A 22863-nucleotide genomic window follows, 5' to 3' on the forward strand; every position below is an offset into this window, starting at 1 on the left:
CACCTTAAAATCAGTGTGACTCAGCTATGAAGCAGTGAGTAAGCAAGTCAGGAAGCCCTGGCTTTGACTCCCAATTTTACCTTAAGAAAACTGTTAAAACCCCTCTAAGCTTTAGTTTCATCGTCTATAAACAACAACAACAAAAACCCCAACAAAACAGAAAATACTCGTTTTATAGGACTACTGCTAGGAATATGTATATAAAGCATCTAATAATGGTTGGCCCTAGATGCTTAGTAACCGATGATAAAACATGAGTATCAACTAATGTTGGTATAATGCTGGCATTTACAGCTGCTAATAGCACTTCCACATGCCTCCTCTCACGCTATTATGAAGCTATTTGACAGATGCACCAAGGTTCAGATTTACCCAAGATAAACCAGCAAGCCTGAATGTAAATACAGACTGGTTTGGCTCTAAAACCAACACTGTCTTGCCTTTTACAACATTAGTGCATCTGTACTCCCTCACACTTCTATTATGTGTGCATGATAACTATAAAACAGGCCCCCTAGAGGAGACCAGTTAAGAAGTACAGATGCAAAAATAAGAGAGAGTGACACTATGCAAAATGGCACAGCAGGCAGCTCTAGGGATCAGTCCCTCCCCCAAAGCAACCAAGAAGATGGAAAGAGACTGGAACCAACTGTTGTGGAATTCTGGAACCTGATTAGTCAGTTATATCAACTCAGAAAGTGACGATGAAAGGACAAGCTGCTTCTCCTTATTAATAAGCACAGAGTGCAAACCAGCCACCCTCCCCCAGTCCTCAGCCCCGCTGAAGATGTGGGAATAGGGGCCCATGTTCCTGAATGATGGCTGATGCCATGACAAGCAATGGGAAACCCCCAAGCAATGGGGTTGTTTTGGTTGCTCTGGTAATGCCCTGATGAGACACTGGCCTTGGTGCTGGGCCTCCTGCCAGCAGTGGCTTCCCACAGCAGCACCTACTGGGAAATTTAGAAAAAGGGCTTTTTTTTTTTTTAAAACTATTTCTTTCATTTATTTATTTATTTATTATTAACATATAACATATTATTTGTTTCAGGGGTACAGGTCTATGATTCATCAGTCTTACACAATTCACAGCACTCCCCATAGCAAATACCCTTCCCAGTGTCCATCACCCAGCCACCCCATCCCTCCCACCCCACCTCCACTCCAGCAAGCCTCAGTTTGTTTCCCGAGATTGAGTCTCTTATGGTTTGTCTCCCTCTCTGGTTTCACCATGTTTCATTTTTCCCTCCCCCACTTTTATTTTAATTTTGTGGAGGCAGACATTTAAGGAAATCTCAAACAGGTCACTGGCTGTCCACAGAGATGATGAAACAGAAATATCCATAACCATATACAACAAGGAATACATGCAGCTCCAACAATCAAAAAGTAAAAAAATATACTCAGGATGTCCAGTATAGATTTGTTGTTCTCAACAAAAACATAGAGCACACAAAGAAACAAAAAAAAAAATGTCGCATTCACAGAAAAAAAAAATCTGACAAAAACTACCCTTGAGGTGGCCCAGATATAGAAGTTACTAGTCAAAAATGTTAAATCAACTGTTTTAAATGCACTCAGTGAGCTGAGAGTAGGAAAACACATTCAAAAGTCATGAAAGAAAAAACATTAACCAAGAATTCTATACCTGGCACAACTAACCTTCAGGAATTTAAAAAAAGAAATTAAGGCATTTTCAGATAAAAAAAAAAAAATAAGGGCGCCTGGGTGGCTCAGTGGGTTAAGCCGCTGCCTTCGGCTCAGGTCATGATCTCAGGGTCCTGGGATCGAGTCCCACATCGGGCTCTCTGCTCAGCAGGGGGCCTGCTTCCCTTCCTCTCTATCTGCCTGCTTCTCTGCCTACTTGTGATCTCTGTCTGTCAAATAAATAAATAAAATATTAAAAAAATAAAAAATAAAAAAATAAAAACTATGAGGGAATTCATTACCAGTAGGCTATGTTTAAGAAATACTAAAGAGAGCTCTTCAGGATGAAATTAGAAGACAATACACAATAACTTGAATCCATAAGAAAAAAATAAAGGACACTAGGAATGGTTAACTACATAGGCAAATATAAAAGCCAGAGCTACTGTACTTTTAGCTTATTAACTTTTTTCCCAAAAGCAAATGGATAAAATATTTATAAATTTATTTATTTATTTTTAAAGATTTTATTTATTTGACAGAGAAATGCAGCGAGAGAAGGAACACAAGCAGGGGGAGTGGGAGAGGGAGAAGCAGGCTTCCCATGGATCAGGGAGCTGGATGTGGGGCTTGATCCCAGGCCCCTGGGATGGTGACCTGAGCTAAAGGTAGACACTTAACAAATGAGCCACCCAGGCGCCCCAATATTTATAAATTTATGTTAACAGACACATAAAAATGTGATCTGAGACAGTAACAACATCAAGGGTTAGGGACATAGATGTATATGAATGGAGTATCTATCCTTCAAGATATTATTGAAACAAAGTTGGTATTTTTTTTTAAGATTTTATTTATTTATTTGACAGAGAGAGAGATCACAAGTAGGCAGAGAGAAGCAGAGAGAGGAAGGGAAGCAGGCTCCCTGCCTAGCAGAGAGCCCCATGTGGGGCTTGATCCCAGGACCGCAGGATCATGACCTGAGCTGAAGGCAGAGGCTTTAATCCACTGAGCCACCCAGGTGCCCCCAAAGTTGGTATTATTAAGATTAGGTTGTTGGATCTTTAAAATGGTGATTGTAATCCACAAGGTAACCACTACAAAAATAAGTAAACACATACACATGGAAAGAAGGAAAACAAAATATACCTTAAAAATTTAACTAAATACCAAAAAAGACAGTAATAGAGGAACCAAGGAACAAAAGAGAGATATGACATACAGATAACTAAATAGTAGAAATAAATCCTCATCAGTAATTACTTTAAATACAGATGGGCCAATCTTTCCCATTAATAAAGCAAAGATTGGCAGAATAGATTAAAAATATTTGACCATCCATACACTCTCTGTAAGAGACTCACTTTAGACATGAAGACACAAAGAGGTTGAAAGTAAAAAAAAAATGGAAAAAAATATTCCACACAAATAGTAACCAAATGAAAGCTGTATTATTGTCAGACAAAACAAACTTTAAGTCAGAAAAGGTTACAGGAGACAAAGGAGGACACTGAGTATTTTAAAATATGTAATCAAAAGAAGATACAATAATTATACACACATGTAGCTAACAATAGAAAGCCAAAATACATAAAGCAAAACTGACAGAATTGAAGGGAAAAATATACTGTTCAATGATGATAGGTGCAAATTTCAATACCCCACTTTCAATGAGTAGAATAACTAAACACAAAATTAATTAGGAAATAACACTACAAACCAATGAGACCTAACTGACACATACAGAACACTGCATCCAACAAAACATTCTTCTCAAGTGCACATGGATGATTCTCTGAGCTAGACCACCAAGCCTTAATGAATATGAAAGTACTGAAATCATGAAAAGTTTATTTTCTGATTGTAACTGAACAAAACTAGAAATCATCAATAGGAAATAAACTTAAAAAAGTCAGTGGAAATTAAACAACACACTCTTAAATAACCAATGGGTCAAAAAAGAAATCACAAGAAAATACCTTGAGACAAATGAAAACAAAAACACCAGAGAAATTTATAGGAGGGCACCTGGGTGGTTCAGTTGGTTGTCTGACTCAGGTCATAATCCCAAGGTCCTGGGTTTGAGTCCACATCAGGCTCCTCTTGCTCTGTGGAAGCCTGATTCTCCCTCTCCCTCTGCCTGCCACTCCCCTTGCTTGTGCGTGCGCGCGCGCTCGCTCGCTCTCTCTCTCTGTGTCAAATAAATAATAAAATCTTAAAAAAAAAAAGGAACAGGATGTTGCAAAAGCAATATAAAAAGGGAAACTTACAGCTAATAAACATCTGCATTAAAAAAGAACGATCTTAAGTAAATAACCTTACTGTATACAGTAAGGAACTGTAAGAAGGGGAAACTGACCCTAAAACTAGAAGGACGGCAACAATCAAAACTAATCCAAGAGGGAGGGGCACCTGGGTGGCTCGGTGGGTTAAAGCCTCTGCCTTCAGCTCAGGTTATGATCTCAGGGTCGTGGGATCGAGCCCCACGTCAGGCTCTCTGCTCAGTGGGGAGCCTGCTTCCCTTCCTCTCTCTGCCTGCCTCTCTGCCTACTTTGATCTCTGTCAAATAAATGAATAAATAAAATCTTTAAAAAAAAAACCTAATCCAAGAAAAAACAGAAAATCTGAATATTAACAGTATATTGGTGCAGTGATATAATGGTAAGGGGACTGAAGAGTAATTAAAAACTTATAAACAAAGAAAAGCCCAGGACTAGATGGTTTCACTGGTGAACTGTACCAAAGAATTAACATCCTTCTTCTCAATGTCTTCCAAGAAAGAAGTGTGAAGAAGACAGAATACTTTTTTTTTTTGAAGTAAGCTCTATGCCCAATGTCGTACTTGAACTGATAACCTAAGGTCAAGAGTCACATGCTCTACTGACTGAGCCAGTCAAGTGCACCGAGGGAATACTTTTTTTCTTAGGATTTTATTTATTTATGTATTTGAGAGAGAGAGAGAAAGGGTCTGGAGCCCAATGTGGGGCTCAATCCCAGGACCCAGGGTTCATGACGCCCAACCATCCAGGCGCCCCTGGAAGGAATACTTCCTAATTCATTCTAAGAGATCAACATTCTCTGATACCAAAGCCAGACAAAGACACCACAAGAAAACTACAGGCCAATATCCTTTATAAATATAAATGCAAAACTCCCTAACAAAATACCAGCAAACTGGGGTGTCTGGGTGGCTCAGTCAGTTAAGCATCTGCCTTCAGCTCAGGTCATGATCTCAGGGTCCTGGGATTGAGCCCTGCATCGGGCTCCCTGCTGAGCTTCCCCCCCGCCCCGCCGCCTGCTGCTCTGCCTACTTGTGATCTCTCTCTATGTCAAATAAATAAATAAAATCTAAAAAAAAAAAATTAAAAGAAAACCACAAAATACAGCAAGCCAAATTCAGCAGCATATGAAAAGCATTATATACCACAACCAAGTGGGATTTAACCTCAGGATGCAAGAGTAGTTCAACACATGCAAGTCAATCAATGTCATACACCACACTAACAGAAGGATGGAAAAAACCCACATCATTATTTCACTGAAATGCAGAAAAGTATGAGGAAATCCAAAACCTTTCCAAAATAAAAGCACTGAATAAACAAGGAACAAAGGAGCACTTCCTCAACACGATCAAGTATATATACAAAAAATCCACAGCTAAAATCATACTCAGTGTTGAAAGACTATAAGGATATACACTTCTGTCACTTCTACTCAACATAGTACTAGAAAGTCTAGCTAGAACACTCAGATTTTTAAAAAGGAAGGAAGGAAACAGAGTGAATGAGCAAGCAAAATAGAAAGTAAGAGATAAAGTTAGTTCTTTTTTCAGGTAACAGGCATGATCTTCTATGTATCAAATCCTAAAGAATCCACACAAAAAGCCTATTAGAGCAAACAAATTTACCAAAGTTGCAGGCTACAAAATCAACACACAAAAACCAGTCGTATTTCTATATAACCAGTGTATAACTTGTAAAGGATATTAAGAAAACAATAGCAGGGCACCCGGATGGCTAGAGGGTTAAAGCCTCTGCCTTCAGCTCAGGTCCTGATCCCAGAGTCCTGGGATGGAGCCCCGCATCGGGCTCTCAGACTCTCTGCTCAGCAGGGAGCCTGGTTCCCCCCACCCCTCCGCCACCTGCCTCTTCCTACTTGTGATCTCTGTCTGTCAAATAAATAGATACAATCTTTAAAAAAAAAAAAAGAAGAAGAAGAAGAAGAAAGAAAGAAAGAAAGAAAGAAAGAAAGAAAGAAAGAAAGAAAGAAAGAAAGAAAGAAAAACAAAACAACAGCATCAAAAGGAATAAAATACTTAGGAATAAATTTCATAGAAATGAAAAGACTTTGGGAGCCTCCCTGGCTCAGTCCGTATAGCATGCAACTCTGATCTCAGGGTTGTAAGTTCAAGCTCATGGTGGGTGTACAAATTACTTTAGAAGAATAAAAAAATAATAAAAAAAGAAAAAAATCAAAGACTTGTACACTTAAAAACTCTAAGACATTACTGAACAAAACTAATGACAACTTTAATAAACTGAAAGACATAGCTTGTTCATGGATTTGAAGATGTTCAGATGACAATACTACCCCAAGTCATATACAGAATCAATTCAATCCCTAACAAAATCTCTGAATTTTTTTTTTAAAGATTTTATTCATTTATTTGACAGAGAGATAGAGAGCACAAGCAGGTAGAGCAGGAGGCAGAGGGAGAGGGAGAAGTACCTGACACAGTGAATGTACTTAATGCCACTTAAAGCAAACATTTTAAAATGGTTAAATAGTAAATTTTATGTAATGCAAACTTTACCACAATAAAAAAAAAGGGGGGGGGGGTACCTGGATGGCTCAGCTGCTAAGCGTCTGCCTTCAGCCCAGGGGCCTGGATTAAGTCCTGCATCAGGCTCCCTGCTCATCCAGGAGCCTGCTTCTCCCTCTCCCTTCGCCCCTCTTCCAGCCTCTTCTCTCTCACACATGCTCACCCTATCTCTCAAACAAATAAATAAAAGCTTAAAAAAATAAAAGGGAAAGAAAACAAATGTCTCTATGTATTATCAAGTGCCCAACACAGCATCTGACACTCAGTAGGTCCTGTACTGAATGAACCCTCATTATTTATTATCTTAAATTTTTCTGAGGGTTTACATAAGAGATGGTGGATTAAGAATGTGGCTAAACCAAAATCAGGAGCAGACTAAAGTACCAGCAACAGGGGAATGAAAAGGCATGAATTTAGCCTTAGATAAAGAGCAAAACCAAACTAAAAGCAGAAATAAAGGGACGCTTGGGTGGCTCAGTCAGTTAAGCATCTGACCCCAGTTCAGGTCAGGATCCCAGGGTCCTGGGATCAAGTCTCGCATTGGGTTCCATGCTCAGCGGGGAGCCTGCTTCTCCCTCTCCCTTGGCTGCTCTCCCTGCTTGTGCTCTCTCATTGACAAATAAATAAATAAAATCTGAATGAATGAATGAATGAATAAATCCAAGAACAAAGGCAGAGATCTGAGAGTCAAACGTGCCATCACTTCAATCCCTTTTTTTCTCCCAAAGATTTTTATTTGAGACAAGAGGCAGAGTTAGTGAGAGAGAGCACTCGAGTGAGGAGGAGAGGGAGAAGCAGGCTCTCCAGCGAGCAGGGAACCCGAGACAGGGATCAATCCCAGGACCCTGGGATCATGACCTGAGCTAAAGGCAGACGCTTAACTGACCGAGTGACCCAGGTGCTCCATCATTTGAATTCTGTGGGTCTTTTTCTCCTACTTTACCAGTCCCAATGAGGTTTCTCTAAGTTTGTTTTCAACTAAGCATATCCAATATAAAGACACCATCAGTCATCACTAACACCCAATGACAGCGTTCACAGTTTTATGGGGGAAAAAAAAGATGAGACTCTTACCATCTCATAAGCAAACGTTTCTTGTCTGCAAACCCGGTCTATTGTTATAGTTTCTTCCCGCTGTTCCAGAAGCCTTTTTCTAATCCTGTTAGAGGAACAAGAAAAATCAAACTTCAATACCTGTACTAGGTCTTCCAAGGTTTCTTTAATACTTAACTTTCACTTCATTTTTTTTTTTTTTTGAGAGATAGAGTGGCGGGCAGAGGGAGAGAAGAATTCCAAGCAGGCTCTGCACCCAGTGATCTCATGACTCTGAGATCATGACCTGAGCGGACATCAAGTCCGACACTTAACTCACTGAGCCACCAAGGTGCCCTGAGAATGAATTTTGAGCTAATTTTAGACCTAAAGCTAAAAGAAGCTATAAAAATAGTAGAGAGTTCCCTTAAATCTCTCACCCAGTTTTCCCTATGTTAACACCTTACATGATCATAATTATCGGGATCAGAAAATTAACATTAACATAGTATCAGTAACTCTAAGTCTTTTTCAAATTTCACAAGGTTTTTTTTATGAAATGCCTTTTTTCTTGCCCCAGGATCCTCTGCAGGACACTATACTGCATTCTCTCTATTTGTCTGCAATTCTGCAGTTTTCCTTGTCTTTTGTCACCCTGACACCTCTGAAGAGCTCTACTTCGTTATTTTGTAGAATGTCCTTGAGTTTGCATTGACTGCTGGTTCCCCACGACTGGAGTAATGCTGCCCATTTTTTGCAGGACTGTCACAAGGATGATGTCCTCATGGTGTCACACCAAGAGGTTCACAATGTTCATATTTACATGTCCTGTTACTGGTGATGTTTACTTTAGTTAAGCTCCTGAACACCAGATTCCTACACTAGAGAGACAACTTTCTTTTCCTCTGTACTCATTAAGTATTTGGGGAAAGATACTTTGAAACCATGCAAATCTTGTTTCTCCTCAAAATTTCACCCAGGGATTTTAGCATTCAAAGGCAGATTTGTCTGCAGCATTTTCTACTGGGGAACATGCCTAAGGGTGATTCTCTATTTCCCTCCTTCTACATTTACTCACTGGTATTATGAGGAAGACCTATCTCTCTCCTCCCATATATTTGATCATTTATACTAATATGAGCTTGCATTTATTTCATTCTGTAAGTTAAAATCTAATAATGTGGGATGCCTGGGTGGCTCAGTGGGTTAAAGTCTCTGCCTTCGGCTCAGGTTATGATCCCAGGGTCCTCGGATCCAGCCCCGCCATCGGGCTCTCTGCTCAGCGGGGAGCCTGCTTCCTCCTCTCTCTCTCTGCCTGCCTGTCTGCCTCCTTGTGATTTCTGTCAAATAAATAAATAAATCTTTTTTAAAAAATCTAATAATGTAATTATTCTATCAATCAAACTGTTCTACTGGTGGCTGTTAGGAGCTCCTCTGAGTTGGAGCCTGTCTTTCAACAAACCCTCATCCCTTTTTAGGAGCATTTCCTTATTTTCTAGCACTGTATGATGGGTTGAGGTTCACCTTGCACTTCCTTGTCTCAGTCTTAAAATCTAAGAGCCTCAACAAGAAGGTTTTAGAGGCCATCAGCTGAGTACTAGGTGTGGTCACTGTTGGAGCAGTCAGCACTTCTTCCAGACCTCTTGGGGGAGAAAGGTAGAAAACATAACTCTGTGTATTATATCACACATGTACGAATATCTGCACTTCTGTATTTTTCTGTTATATACTTAGAACCACGAGTTCATACTGATGCTCTTAATCCCAAACTAAAATCACTCATTTAGCCTTTAACCTTTCGTTGTCACGGTTTTCCTCAAAAGTGAGAAACCCCACTCCTATTATCTATTATTTGTTTGAGTCTAGAAAACATAGTTTCAGAATTGCTCATCTATACCCCAGTGAGAAACACTAAAACATGAGCAGTACCTTTTGTTTCTAGCTTTGTAACACTAAATCAAGACATGCTTTTGTAGCACTTAGGTTAGTTCTTTCTTCCCCTTCTCTCCAGTGTTGTTATGTTGTGACACAGGCTCATGGGTTAGTGTTTGGTTTTATGTTTTTAAACTTTATTTACCTATTTATTTACTTATTTCAGATTTTACTTATTTATTTGAAAGACAGAAAGAGAGAACATGAGCAAGGTGAGGGGCAGAGGGAGAAGCAGACTCCCGGCTGAGCAGGGAGCCCGATGTGGGACTCGATCCTGGGACTCCAGGATCATGGCCCGAGCCGAAGGCAAACGTTTAACCAACTGAGCCACCCAGGTGCCCTCGTGTGTTAGTTTTTATACTCTATTTTTGGGTTCCCCGACCCACACCCTGGCTGGTTTTGATTGCTTTGGGGATGTGTAAAAGACAGGCGAAACATCACTACGGTTCTAAGAATCAGAGTTATAAATACATATATGACCACACTCCAAGAAGTGTCATTCCCTCTTCATCCCTACTAACTTGTTCCCACTCCCTTCTTACTTTCTACTCCATTCCCACCCACCCCTTGTAGGCAACCAATCTCTACATTTCTAGTTTATCCCTTCCATTTCTTTTGTTCAAATAAGCAAGTGTCTGTGTATTTTCCTAAAATTTTCTATCTGTCTGAGACCTAAACAGTATAGAACAAAGAAAGCTTAATCCAAGAATGAACAGAGTATTAGAGTAATGAGAGATTAGCTCTTAAGAAGTAGAGAACTCTACTATAAAGGAACAGCAGATCTAAGGAGTATCCTACCATTTGGACAGAGAAAGCGTACCCAAGAAGTCGTATCCAAGAAGTCATGTACCCCCCCGCCCCGGAAATAAGATCTGCACTTTGCTCGAAAGCCATGGCTGGGACTCATTGAAGGGCAGAGAAAGTGGCTATGGTTCTGCACCAGTGCAACTGCGGAAATCCAGGGTACCAGGAAAAGCTGTATGGGAGACGCATCAGGAGAGGAGCGGCAAAGGAAGGGGCTGCGCAATGGGTGCTACTGACTGCCGGGTACTGACAAAGGATAAATATTTAAAGGGCCAAGGCCCATTTTTACAGAGCAGGCGAAAAAGGTCAATTTATAGACGAGAGCCAACAAACTGATAACTTGCAAACCTACTTTCCACATGAAAGGAAGGATACACTTTTTGGGGAGGCTTTGCTTTTTTCACATAGCAGGATCTCCTAGAAATCACCCTATTGGTTCATCCTTCCTCAACCTTTAGTAGAGCTTAAACACTCAACTATATGGACGTCCTACCCTTTTTCAACACTCTCCTATGTATGTATATTTAGTACGGTTCAAATATTTTGAATTACAAACAATGCTGCAATGAATAACCTTGTTCATACTGTATTTTCATATTATTGGGAGTGTATCCTTAGTATAGATTGCCAGAAGTGGGCCTGCTTGGATGAAAAGATAAGCACCTATGTAGTTTATGTCAGACTTTACCAAATAACCCTGGAAAAAAAGCTTATATCGGTTCACCTGGGTGGCGCAGTTGGTTAAGTGTCTGCCTCTGGCTCAGGTCATGATCCCAAAGCCCTGGGGATCAAACCCCACGTAGGGCTCCCTGCTCAGCAGGAACCTAATTCTCCCTGTCCCTCTGCTCCCTCCCACTGCTTGTACTCTGTCTCTCAAATAAATCTTTTTTTTTTAAAAGTAAAAATAAAAAATAAATATAACTTTTATAGGCACTGAGAAATCAAAAAAATTCACCTGACTCGCTTTATTGTAATATTTGCTTTACTGCAGTGGCCTAGAACTGCCCCACAAGATCTCCAAGGTATGCCTGTATTAAACGACTTTTAAAAATTTCCAGGTAGAATGGGCTGATGTTTAAGATTTATTTATGTATGGGCACCTGGGTGGCTCAGTGGCTTAAGGCCTCTGCCTTCAGCTCAGGTCATGATCCCAGGGTCCTGGGATCAAGTCCCATGGCCGGTTCTCTGCTCAGCAGGGAGCCTGCTTCCCTTCCTCGCTCTCTGCCTGTCTCTCTGCCTACTTGTGATCTCTGTCTGCCAAATAAGTAAATAAAATCTTTAAAAAAAAAATTATGTATGTATGTATGTATGTATGTATTTGAGAAAGAGAGAGAACAGGTGTGCATAAGCCAGCCAAGGGAGGGACAGAGGGAGAGGGAAAGAGAGAATCGCAAGCAGACTCCCAGCCAAATACAAGGCCCAACATAGAGCCTGATCTCCCAATCCAGAGCTCATGACCTGAGCAGAAACCAAGAGTCCAAGTGACCAGGCCACCCAGGCACCCCTAGAATGGCCTCATTTTGTTTTTTTTAGTAAACTCTAGTTTTATTATGTTGTGACCACAGAGTATTGTTTATAGTAGTTTGTACTTTATGTATGTTACTATGTTTCCTTTGTGATCTGATATACAATCAACTCGTGGGGGTATGCCAAGTGTTCCCTAATATTCCTCCCCCTCTGCTTCTCTGCCTACTTGTGATCTCTGTCTGTCAAATAAATAAATAAAATCTTTGGAAAAAAAAAACGAAAAAATATAAAAGGGGTTTACATGTGGCTCACAAAACAAAAACCTTGTGCAGACAATAGGCATATATAAAATAAAGTGATTCAGAGAGGAAAAAAAGGATTGGACAGAAGTATGCCAGATAAATGGAAAGGAAAATCACGCAGCTATAGCTGTCTTGATAGCAAACAGATTTCAAGCCCTGAAACATAAAATGTGACAAAGTTCACTTTTTTTTTTTTTTAAGACTTTATTTATTTGACAGAGACCAAGAGCACAAGTGGGAGAAGTGGCAGGCAGAGGGAGAGGGAGAAGCAGACTCCCCACTGAGCAGGAAGCCCAATGTGAGGCTTGATCCCAGGACCCTGGGATCATGCCTGAGCCAAAGGCAGATGCTTAACCAACCGAGCCACCCAGGGACCTCTATATTTTTTTTAAAAAGACTTTTATTTATTTGAGAGAGAGAGAGGGACAGCACAAGTAGGAGGGGCAGAGAGAGGGCGTGGTGGGGAGAGAATTCATGCTGAGTATGGAGCCTACTGCAGGACTCTATCCCAGGACTCTGAGATCATGACCTGAGCTGAAACCAAGAGTAGGATGCTTAATCCACTGAGCCACCCAAGTGCCCACAAAGGTCACATTTTAATGCTAAAAGCCACTAACCCCAACTAAGATAGAATACTTAGGGATACACACACACACGCACACACACACACACACATTCACATACATATATGTATACACACACATACCAAATAATAGTGATCAACTTTACAGAACAAAACTATAGCACATACAAGATGCACAGCTAGGAACTCCCTAACAGTAGGACACTAATTTAATGAGAGGCATTAAATTAAATCAAATTTTCATTTGCATTTATTCTTAGTTATCTCATAATTCGTTTGAGAAATTTTTTTTCTTCCACTTCTGAGTTCCACCACTTTTTTTCTCCATTCCTCCTTTTTCTCATCATTTCTGTTCTTAGTTTCAAAATTTCAGATCCAAAATGCTTTTCTATCCTCAAATGCTTTTTTATACTCAATTTTGTTTGGAATGCAAACTTGGTTTTCTTGTTTCCTAGTTATTACCTGGGAAAAAGAGAGAGATGATTTGTATAAACAGCTTTCTGATTTTCTGCAATAAACTCCCTATGGACTTTATTTCTACTTACTCATTTTGTGATACTTGTGGTGGAAGAGGGTTTGTAAGATTCCTAGTTTAATGGTACTCTTTTCTGTCCTTCTAACAAAGCCCAGGTAAACTACAGTGGGTTTGTTTGTTTGTTCTGGTGGCAGGGAGAGTTGAGTTGAGTCCTTCAGTTCTGTGGCTCTCTTTTTCTTGCAGGACTCTGAAGTTTCCCTTTCACATCCTTTAAATGGTGCACAGTGCTCTGTTGGCTAGTAAAGTCAGAGGATGGGGCAGACTAAATGAAATCGCTATTAGTATTAAAACTAATGTTGCTGAAGCTTTGGGGATGAGAGATAAGTTTCAGTAGTGCCCATGTAGTAGCAATTACTGCTCCAGTTCCTAGGAATTAGTCTTCAAGCAGTTAAAAAAATTTCAGAAATGCTGACGGCAAGTTATTTAGCTTGGTATGGAACAAAGACAGCAGCATGTATGAGAGGAGAATCAACCTCTTTCAAGTGCCTTTTGTTGAGGTTAAAAAGTGCTCAAAGTGTATTCATTTTTATGCCATAATAAAGGGGTCATGTATTCAGATTTTGTCTTTAAGTTACTGGTGGAGAGAAGAAAGGAAGGTTTAGAGAAAGCAAAGGGATACAGATTTAGCATTTGGGACAAGTCTAATTTACTTGCAGTACTGTTAAGATTACTGCTAGTCATGTTTAAAATCTAATAGTCTCAAAGTACATCTAAATAATTCCAGCAAAATAATGCCATACTGACTCCTTTTACATTAGATCATATATAAACTTCCTTCCACATGTCCTGTGGAAGGGACCAGAAGACAACCAAGGAGATTCAGTCGATCTGGAGAAACAGCCAGGTGAAACGTGTCAAGTGACCTGAAAATTATTATACAATGTGGCTTAATAAAATCATTACAAGTAAACAAAAAAAAGTTATTATAAGCCAATTGGTATTTTATTAACTATAGCAAAGAAGTTTGCTTTGTTTATAATTATTAATCTCAGGGGCACCTGGGTGGCACAGTTGGTTAAGTGTCCAACTCTCAGTTTTGGCTGAGGTCGCGATCTCAGGGTTGTGGGATTGAGTCCCACAACAGGCTCCACGTGCTCCATTGGGAATCTGTTTAAGATTGTCTCTGCATCTCCTTCTGCCCCCCAAAATAAATTAAAAAATCTTTTTTTTTTTTTTTTTTTTTAAATAAGAAAATCTTAAAAAAAACAATTAGGGGCGCCTGGGTGGTTCAGCGAGTTAAAGCCTCTACCTTCGGCTCAGGTCATGATCCCAGGGTCCTGGGATCCAGCCAGGCACTGGGCTCTCTGCTCAGCTGGGGGCCTGCTTCCCCATCCCCCCGCCAACCCCCCACCCCACCCCCAGTCTGCCTCTCTGCCTACTTGTGATCTCTCTCTCTCTGTCAAATAAATTTTTAAAACTTTAAAAAAAAAATCTTTTTTCAGTTTTTTGCTAAAAACTGCTTTCTCGAGTTTATGAAAATTTCATTTATTCTCCTCACTCCGCAAGTATCTACTGACTTCCTATTATGTGCCAAAGTTCCAGGAACTGGGGATACAACAGTGTGTATGACAGACATACTTAATGGAACTTCTAAGTCTAGCTAGGAAGACCAAAAATTAAACAAGTATATCATGGGTGTGATGAGTATTTCTTCTTTCTTAAAAATATTTTATTTATTTACTTGACAGAGAGAGAGAGAGAGATCACAAGTACGCAGAGCAGCAGGCGGGGGTGGGGGGGGGCGGGGAGCACGTTCCGGATGCGGCTCCGGAACCCTGAGACCATGACCTCAGCCAAAGGCAGAGGCTTAACCCACTGAGCCACCCAGGTGCGCCTGCGATGAGTATTTCAACAGGGAGGTACGGGGGCTACATGAGCATAAAAGGGGCCTCACTGGGAGTCCACAGTCCTTCAGTGCTTGAAGGATGAGTAGAAGTCAGCAAGACCAGAAGGATACAGAGGTGTTAAGTGTTCAAAGCAAAGGCCTGGAGTGAGTGCACATTCCAGGCACTGAAAACTGCAGTGTGTCTGAAGCACTGCAGACAGAGAGCTGAAAAGATCTGCAAGATCCATTCTACAGAGGCCCTTGGGAGCCACTGAGTAACTTGGGATTTTTGCCTAAGAGCCAGTGAAAGATTTTAAGAGAGACACAATGTACATTTTAGAACTATCCAACTCCATCAATCAATGACAGTTAAAGAGCACCAATGGAAGCAAAACAGCACAGTAAGCTTAGGGGCAATACACAGGATAGGGGACTCTCTATGAGCTTTCAAAAAACTTCAGAAATATTACAATTGGAGTTCTGGACATTACAAGGGAATCTATTTCCTAAGGGAGGAGACTGGCTGTAGTAATGTGGAAAGGAATCTATGGCTTCAAATATGGAGTTTTAGATGGGAAAGGGCCCTCCTGAGCCATTTGAAAGAGAAAGTGGTTGAAAAGAACTCTGGAAAGGCAGATTTGGACTCTAAGTGGGGAGTTTCACATGTCTACGTAAGGAATCTAAAATCTGTCATGGAGGAGAGGTACACCATTGGGAACTTCTCAGCAAATGAGCACGCTCAAGTGGCAGCACAGATGAGTAAATCAGAAGAGGAAAAAACTAGACCTAGGAGAGATGGGAGGCATTCCTGGTGTTCCAAGTATCACTAATGTACACAACAGCAGTGGGGATAAGGAAAAGAGATTTAGCAGTTATTATAAAAGAAACCAAGGTGGAGTTGAAACACCCAAATTTTCGAGGGGGACAACAGAAAGGATAGGATCAAAGATTAAAAAAGATGAGGTGGTGTGAAGCGGACTCCAAACTGGAAATGATAAATGTCACCATTACACACACATTTTCTCTATAGTACTATCACAGCACAGCGTTTCTCAGTGTGACTGGCAGACCAACACTGATCTGAGAGCTATTTCTTCATTCAATCAGTAGAAACAATGAAAGTACGCATTTAGAAAGTCATAGTAATGAATTTTACTTTGAGTATGAATAGTAATTTTACTACTGAGTTTAATAATAAAATATAATTGGACGCCTGGGTGGCTCAGTTGGTTGGACGACTGCCTTCGGCTCAGGTCATGATCCCGGAGTCCTGGGATCGAGTCCCGCATCGGGCTCCCAGCTCCACGGGGAGTCTGCTTCTCCCTCTGACCTTCTCCTCGCTCATGCTCTCTCTCTCAAATAAATAAATAAAATCTTAAAAAAAAAATATATATATATATATATATAATTGGAAGTAACAATTGAATTCAATAAAGTTGCACAATACAAAACTAATGAACCAAAATTGACTGCATTTCTGTACACTAATAATAAAGTAGCAGAAAGAAAAATTTTTTTAAAATTCCATTTATAATTTCACTAGAATAAAATACCAAGGAATAAACTCAACCAAGGAGGTGAAAGACCTGGACTCTGAAAACTATAGAACACTGATGAAAGAAACTGAAACCAACACAAACAAATGGACAGATAGTACATGCTCATGGACTGGAAGAATACTGATAAAATACCAATACTTCCCAAAATAACCAACAGCCTCAAGGCAATCCCTATCAAAATACTAACAGCACTTTTAACAAAATTAGAACAAATAATATAAAAATTTGTATGAAACCACAGAAGACCCAGAACAGCCACAGCAATCTTGAGAAAGAACAAAGCTGGATGTATCACAATCCCAGATTTCAAGATATACTACAAAGCTGTAGTATACACAAAACACACACATAGACCCATGCAACAGAACAGAGAACCCAGAAATAAACCCACACTTACACAGTCAATTACTCTATGAAGGAGGAAAGAATATACAATGGGAAAAAGCCAGTCTCTTCAACAAATAGTGCTGGGAAAACTGGACAGCTAACATGCAAAGGAATGAAACTGAACCACTGTCTCACACCACACACAAAGAATAGATTAAAGGATTAAAGACCTAAATGTGAGACCTGAAACGTAAAACTCCCAGGAGGAAAACACAGGCAAAAATCTCTTAGACATCAGCTTTAACGATATTTTTCAAGACATCTCAGGCAAGGGATAGGACATCTGTGTGGCTCCGTTGGTTAAGTGTCCACCTCCAGCTCAGGTCACAATCCCAGGGTCCTGGGACTGAGACCTGCAGGCGGCTCCCTGCTTAACAGGAAGTCTGCTTCTCCCTCTGCCTGTACTCTCCCTGCTTGCGTGCTCTCTGACAAATAGATAAAATAAAACCTTCAAATAGAACAGAATAAACTCTTGGGCCTATACCAAAATAAAAAGCTTTCATATAGCAACAAAAATCATCAACAAAAAGGCAAACTACTGAAAGTGAGAAGATATTTATAAATGATATATCCAATAAAGTGTCAATATCCAAAATAAAGAACTTATACTAAAAAAGGAGAGGGCCTGAATAGACATTTCTCCAAAGAAGACATACACATGGTGAACGGACCTAGGAAAAGATGCTCAGTATCACTAATCATCAGGGAAATGCAAATCAAGTGGGGCTTAGTGGCTCAGTCATTCAGCGTCTGCCTTCTGCTCAGGTCCCGATCCCAGGGTCCTGGGATTGAGCCCCACATCAGGCCTTCTGCTCAGCGGGGAGCCTGCTTTTCCCTTTCCCACTCCCCCTGCTTATGTTCCTCTCCTGCTGTCTCTCTCTCTAATAAATAAATAAAATCTTAAAAAAAAAAAAAAAAAAAGAAAGAAAAAGGAAATGCAAATCAAAACCACCAAGAGGGCGCCTGGGTGGCTCAGTGGGTTAAGCTGCTGCCTTCGGCTCAGGTCATGATCTTGGGGTCCTGGGATCGAGTCCCGCATCGGGCTCTCTGCTCAGCAGGGAGCCTACTTCCCTCTCTCTCTCTCTGCCTGCCTCTCCCTCTACTTGTGATTTCTCTCTGTCAAATAAATAAATAAAATCTTAAAAAAAAAAAAAAAACCACCAAGAGATATCTCTAATTAGTCAGAATGGCTAAAATCAAAAAGTCAAGAAATAATTATTGGCAAGGATGTAAAGAAAAAGGAACCCTTGCGCACTGTTGGTAGGAATTAAACTGGTGCAGCCACTGTGGAAAACAGTATGAAGGTTCTTGAAAAATATTAAAATATAAATAACATATGATCGAATAATTTCACGACTAGGTACTCATCCAAAGAAAGCAAAAACACTAATTCCAAAAGATATATACATTCCTATACTAAGGCATTATTTACAATAGCCACGATATGGAAGCAACTCAGGTGTCCACTGATAGATAAATGGATTAAAATTTGGTGTGTGTAATGGAATATTACTCAGCCATTAAAAAGAATGAGATCTTGGAGTGCCTGGGTGGCTCAGTGGGTTAAGCCTCTGCCTTCGGTGCAAGTTATGATCTCAGGGTTCTGGGTTCGAGCCCTGCATTGGGCTTTCTGCTCTGCAGGGAGCCTGCTTCCCCCTCTCTCTCTCTGCCTGCCTCTATATTTGTGATCTCTCTCTCTGTCAAATAAATAAATCTTTAAAAAAAAAAAAAAAAGAATGAGACCTTGCCATTTGCAATAACATGAATGGACCTAGAGGGTATTATGCCAAGTGAAATAAGACAGACACAGGAAAACAAATACTATATAATTTCACTGATATGTGGAATTTAAAAAAGAAAACACACAAGCATAAAAAAGCAGAAAACAGCCCCATAAATACAGAGAACTAATGGCTGCCAGGAGGTGGGGAGGCAAAATGGGTGAAGGAGAGTGACAGGTACAGGTTTCCAGCTGTGGAATAAATAAATCATGGGGATAAAGGAACAGCATAGAGAATACAGTGAGTGGTAATTTAACAGGTATTATGAACAGCCTTGTGTTGTGACAGATGGTAAGCACAGAACATAGAGCGCGGTCAGAGCACTATGCCATCCACCTGAAACTAATGAAGCATTTTATTGCAACTATACTTCAATAAAAAAAATTTCAAAGGGCACCTGGGTGGTTCAGTCAGCTGAGCATCCAACTCGATTTTGGCTCAGGTCATAATATCAGGGTCATGAGATCGAGCTCTCCATCCTGAGTGTGGAGATTGCTTAGGATTCTCTCTCCCTCTCCCTTTGAACCCCATCCTCCCCTGCATGATCTCTCTCCAAAAAAATTCAAGACAATGATATACTTCCAAAAATGAAAAAAATAAAAAAGCACAATGACCCAGAGGTCTGGAAGTTTGGGAGGGGGAGTTATCTTTAATAAAGTTTTTTTTTTTTTCTTTTTTAAAGAAAGAGAGCCTGGGGCGCCTGGGTGGCTCAGTGGGTTAAGCCTCTGCCTTCGGCTCAGGTCATGATCTCAGGGTCCTGGGATCGAGCCCCACATCGGGCTCTCTGCTCCGTGGGGAGCCTGCTTCCTCTCTCTCTCTCTGCCTACTTGTGATCTCTCTGTCAAATAAATAAATAAAATCTGTTTAAAAAAAATTTTTTTAAAGAGAGCCTGATGCAGGGCTTGATCCCAGGACCCTGAGATCATGACCTGAGTGAGCCAAAGGCAGAGGCTTAACCCACTGAGCCACCCAGATGCCCCTAATAGTCTTTTTTTTTTTTTTTTAAAGATTTTATTTATTTATTTGACAGAGAGAGATCACAAGCAGGCAGAGAGGCAGGCAGAGAGAGAGGAGGAAGCAGGCTCCCTGCTGAGCAGCGAGCCCGATGCGGGACTCGATCCCAGGACCCTGAGATCATGACCCGAGCCAAAGGCAGCAGCTTAACCCACTGAGCCACCCAGGCGCCCCTAATAGTCTTTTTAATCTTCAAAAAATAATAGTAATAATAACCTCTGTTCTTAAAAAAAAAAAAAAACTTTCATTGAGTTTGCCTTTTAATTCTATTTTCCTAGTAATTCACTGGTATCCTATTTCACAAAAAATGAGTCTGTGAAAATTAAAGACTGAAAACAGTTTGACAGACACGATCAGTATCCAGCTTGCACTGGAACCTAAGTCGATTCAGTGTCCTTTTGTAAACACATTTAAAAAGAAACACAAAAATAAGTAAAAATAAACAAAAATAAACACAAATCTGAATACAGACTGGACATTAGAGGTTACGTATTTACTGCTAATTTTCCTAAGTGCCATAATACCACTCTGATTCCTAAGTGCCATAATACCATTCTGGGAGAATGATACTTGGAGGAGCTATATGCTCCTCCTATATGCTGCTGTATTTAGGTCTAAATGACCATGGCTGAAACTTACTGAATGGCTCAGCAATAGAGAAAGACTTGCCGCAGGTATCTCAAACACACACAGCTAAAGCAAATTCGGCCAAATGTTAATGGTTCGATTTAGCGGGTGGGGTGATAACAATTATGTACTCTTAACTCATCAATCGTATAACGTTGAAAAAACATTTAAATAAGTATCACATAATAAAAGGAAAGTCTTCCGTACCCTAAAGTCACTAGGTCAGTATTCTCCGGGATGACTTCGGGATCCTCACCCTCCTCAAGGCACTTCAGTTTATCAAGGCTAAAACGTAAACAAAAAGGAAAAGCAATCACCCTTCCAGACCACAGAGAGTCAGGGTTGTGTCCTAAATACATCATTAAACAATTAAGAAGTCAGATAAAACCCAGCAGGCGGGGCTCAGAGGAGGCCGGAATTCAGGACAATGACATCTGTGCGGATTTTCGACAGAGAAAAGGATACATGGCCGATTGATGGATGGTGGCCAAATACTGTTAAACGAAGAAAGAGATCGTATAAAAGCACTTTGGGGCCCTTTATGCCTCCAGCATACCTGGAGGTCCCCAAAAGTAACCACGACTAGTCAAAGGGTTTAACACTCCTCTGGTTAAATCTCCTCCCAGCCTCATCATTACTAAGGCTCCTCCATTGTCAAAGTGTCTTGTCAATGGCAGCTACACATCGCCTTACTCTGATGTTTTTTCTACATTAACAAGCACTTAAAAAAATTAACCAGTAGAAAAATTAAGCTTTTATGCAGCTCTCCCGTCCCTTCAACTCCCCGAACTTGCGCATTCGGATCACGGGACTTCTCCGGGGGTTCCAGGAAAGCTCGAGCAGCTGAGAGGTTTGGAAGGGCGGTCCTCTTACCCCTGAGGGGAAACCCACAGGCCCTCCCAATCATGAGTCTCAGGGGAACGCAAGAGCAAGGCTGCACCCAGGTTAGCTCTAAGCAACAAGAGCCCTCGGCTCCGCACTCACCCACACACCGTCCGCAGCTCGGCTGCTGCCTCCAGGCTGCAGCCCAGATCCCCGGCCACCGCAGCATCCTCCTGGCCCCAGTCGGTGACCCCTTGGCTCCCAGGCAACGCAGATGCCTGTGGCTCCTTCAGCGACAAGTCCCTTTCCCCGCGCAATCGGCCACGCCACAGCTCCCCGAAAGCGCCCACGTGGAAAGCGCGCGTGTTCAGCTCTGGAAGCTCGTACTCTGGAAAGTTGCAGTTCCCACTGCTGGAGACCGTGTCCTGCCGGGGGTCCACCCCGCGGCACGTTGGGCCGCCCCTGCTGCTTTCAGCCATGTTCGCCCCACTCCTTTCCCTGCGAAAGCCGGGCGAGCAAGACCTCGCGGAGCGTGATGGGACTTGTAGTTGCACTGGACTCGGTCCGAAGAGCAGCAGGGCTGCGTAGGCCAGCTTCAGACACTGCATTTCCCAGAAGGCCGCGGGCCGGGCACGCCCCCGAGCGCGGCGCCGCGAGCTTCCGCGCGCAGGGCTGAGCGCATTGTTCTCCGCTCGCGGTTATGCGGTGAGCGGTTGGTTGGGCTTTCAGCCTTGGGTAACCTGTGTTGTTGCGTTCCGGTTCCCCACGGTTAGGTGGCATAGCTGTCTGCTAGGTAGAGCGGCCTCTGGACGCCCTTCGATCCCGTTCGTTGCCGTTGCTCTGCCCGGGATGCGGGACTTTGCCTTGGCCCTGGGGTTTGTGCGCTGCGCTGCTGCCTCAGTGTCCCAGAGCTGGAGAGACCAGGGCGGCCAGGGCTGAGACCACCGATCCGACCGGCCCTCCAGATCCTGGTCGTTAAAAAAATCTCCCCAGCAGTCCCCATGTTCTTGTGTATATATGTATGCATTGCTGTATACATTCACAGCAGTGTTTATTGAGCGTTAACTATGTATCAGATACTGTACATTATTAACCCTGATGTATATTTTTAAAAATCATAACCTTCCCAGGCAGGGATTATCATACCATGGTACTACTGAGGAAAGAGTTAACTGTAGGGAAATAGAAGCGGGATTGGAATTGTTTAGCTTCAGATGGAGCTTTCCCCGTAGTTCAGAGACTCCAAAGAAGGGAGCAGGACATGAAGAAGGAACGCTGGTTGGTTATTTATTTATTGGTATGTTATACACACATCATATACTTAACCCATTTAAAGTGCTCATTCAGCGGTTTTTAGTATATTTACAGAGTGGTGCAACATCACCATAATGGAACTGAGAATATCTTAACAACTCCAAAAAGAAACTCCATAACTTTGAGCTATGGCTCCCAATCCTCTCAACTCCCCCAGCCCTACCCAACCACAAATCTTTGTCTCTAGATTTACAGATTCTGGGCATTTAGTATAAAAGGCATGTTTATGTGGTCTTTTGTGATTAGCTTCTTTCACTTAGCATAATGTCTTCAGGGTTTATCCACATTTGCATGTATCTACTCCACTCCCTGTTAGGGCTGAATAATACTGCCTTGTGTGGTATACCACATCTTGTTTACCCATTCATCAAAAAGTTATTTCTGCTTTTTGGTTATTATAATGATGCTAT

The 22863-nt window shown here is 41.5% G+C and overlaps 1 protein-coding gene across 1 annotated transcript in view; it reads right to left on the minus strand.

Moving 5' to 3' along the window:
- The window catches only part of SNAPC3 (small nuclear RNA activating complex polypeptide 3), a 39983-nt gene extending 18340 nt beyond the window's left edge, over nucleotides 1-21643 (minus strand). The window contains exons 1-3 of the mRNA XM_044265631.1: nucleotides 21302-21643; nucleotides 20525-20602; nucleotides 7544-7628 (exon numbers count right to left, since the gene is read on the minus strand). Of these exons, the coding sequence (XP_044121566.1) occupies nucleotides 7544-7628; nucleotides 20525-20602; nucleotides 21302-21618 (480 nt within the window). The 5' untranslated portion in view covers nucleotides 21619-21643. The remainder of the gene's footprint in view (nucleotides 1-7543; nucleotides 7629-20524; nucleotides 20603-21301) is intronic.
- Between the last annotated feature and the right edge of the window lie 1220 nt (nucleotides 21644-22863).

The sequence above is a fragment of the Neovison vison genome, chromosome 9, assembly GCF_020171115.1.
Source record: "Neovison vison isolate M4711 chromosome 9, ASM_NN_V1, whole genome shotgun sequence".
Taxonomy (NCBI): domain Eukaryota; kingdom Metazoa; phylum Chordata; class Mammalia; order Carnivora; family Mustelidae; genus Neogale; species Neogale vison.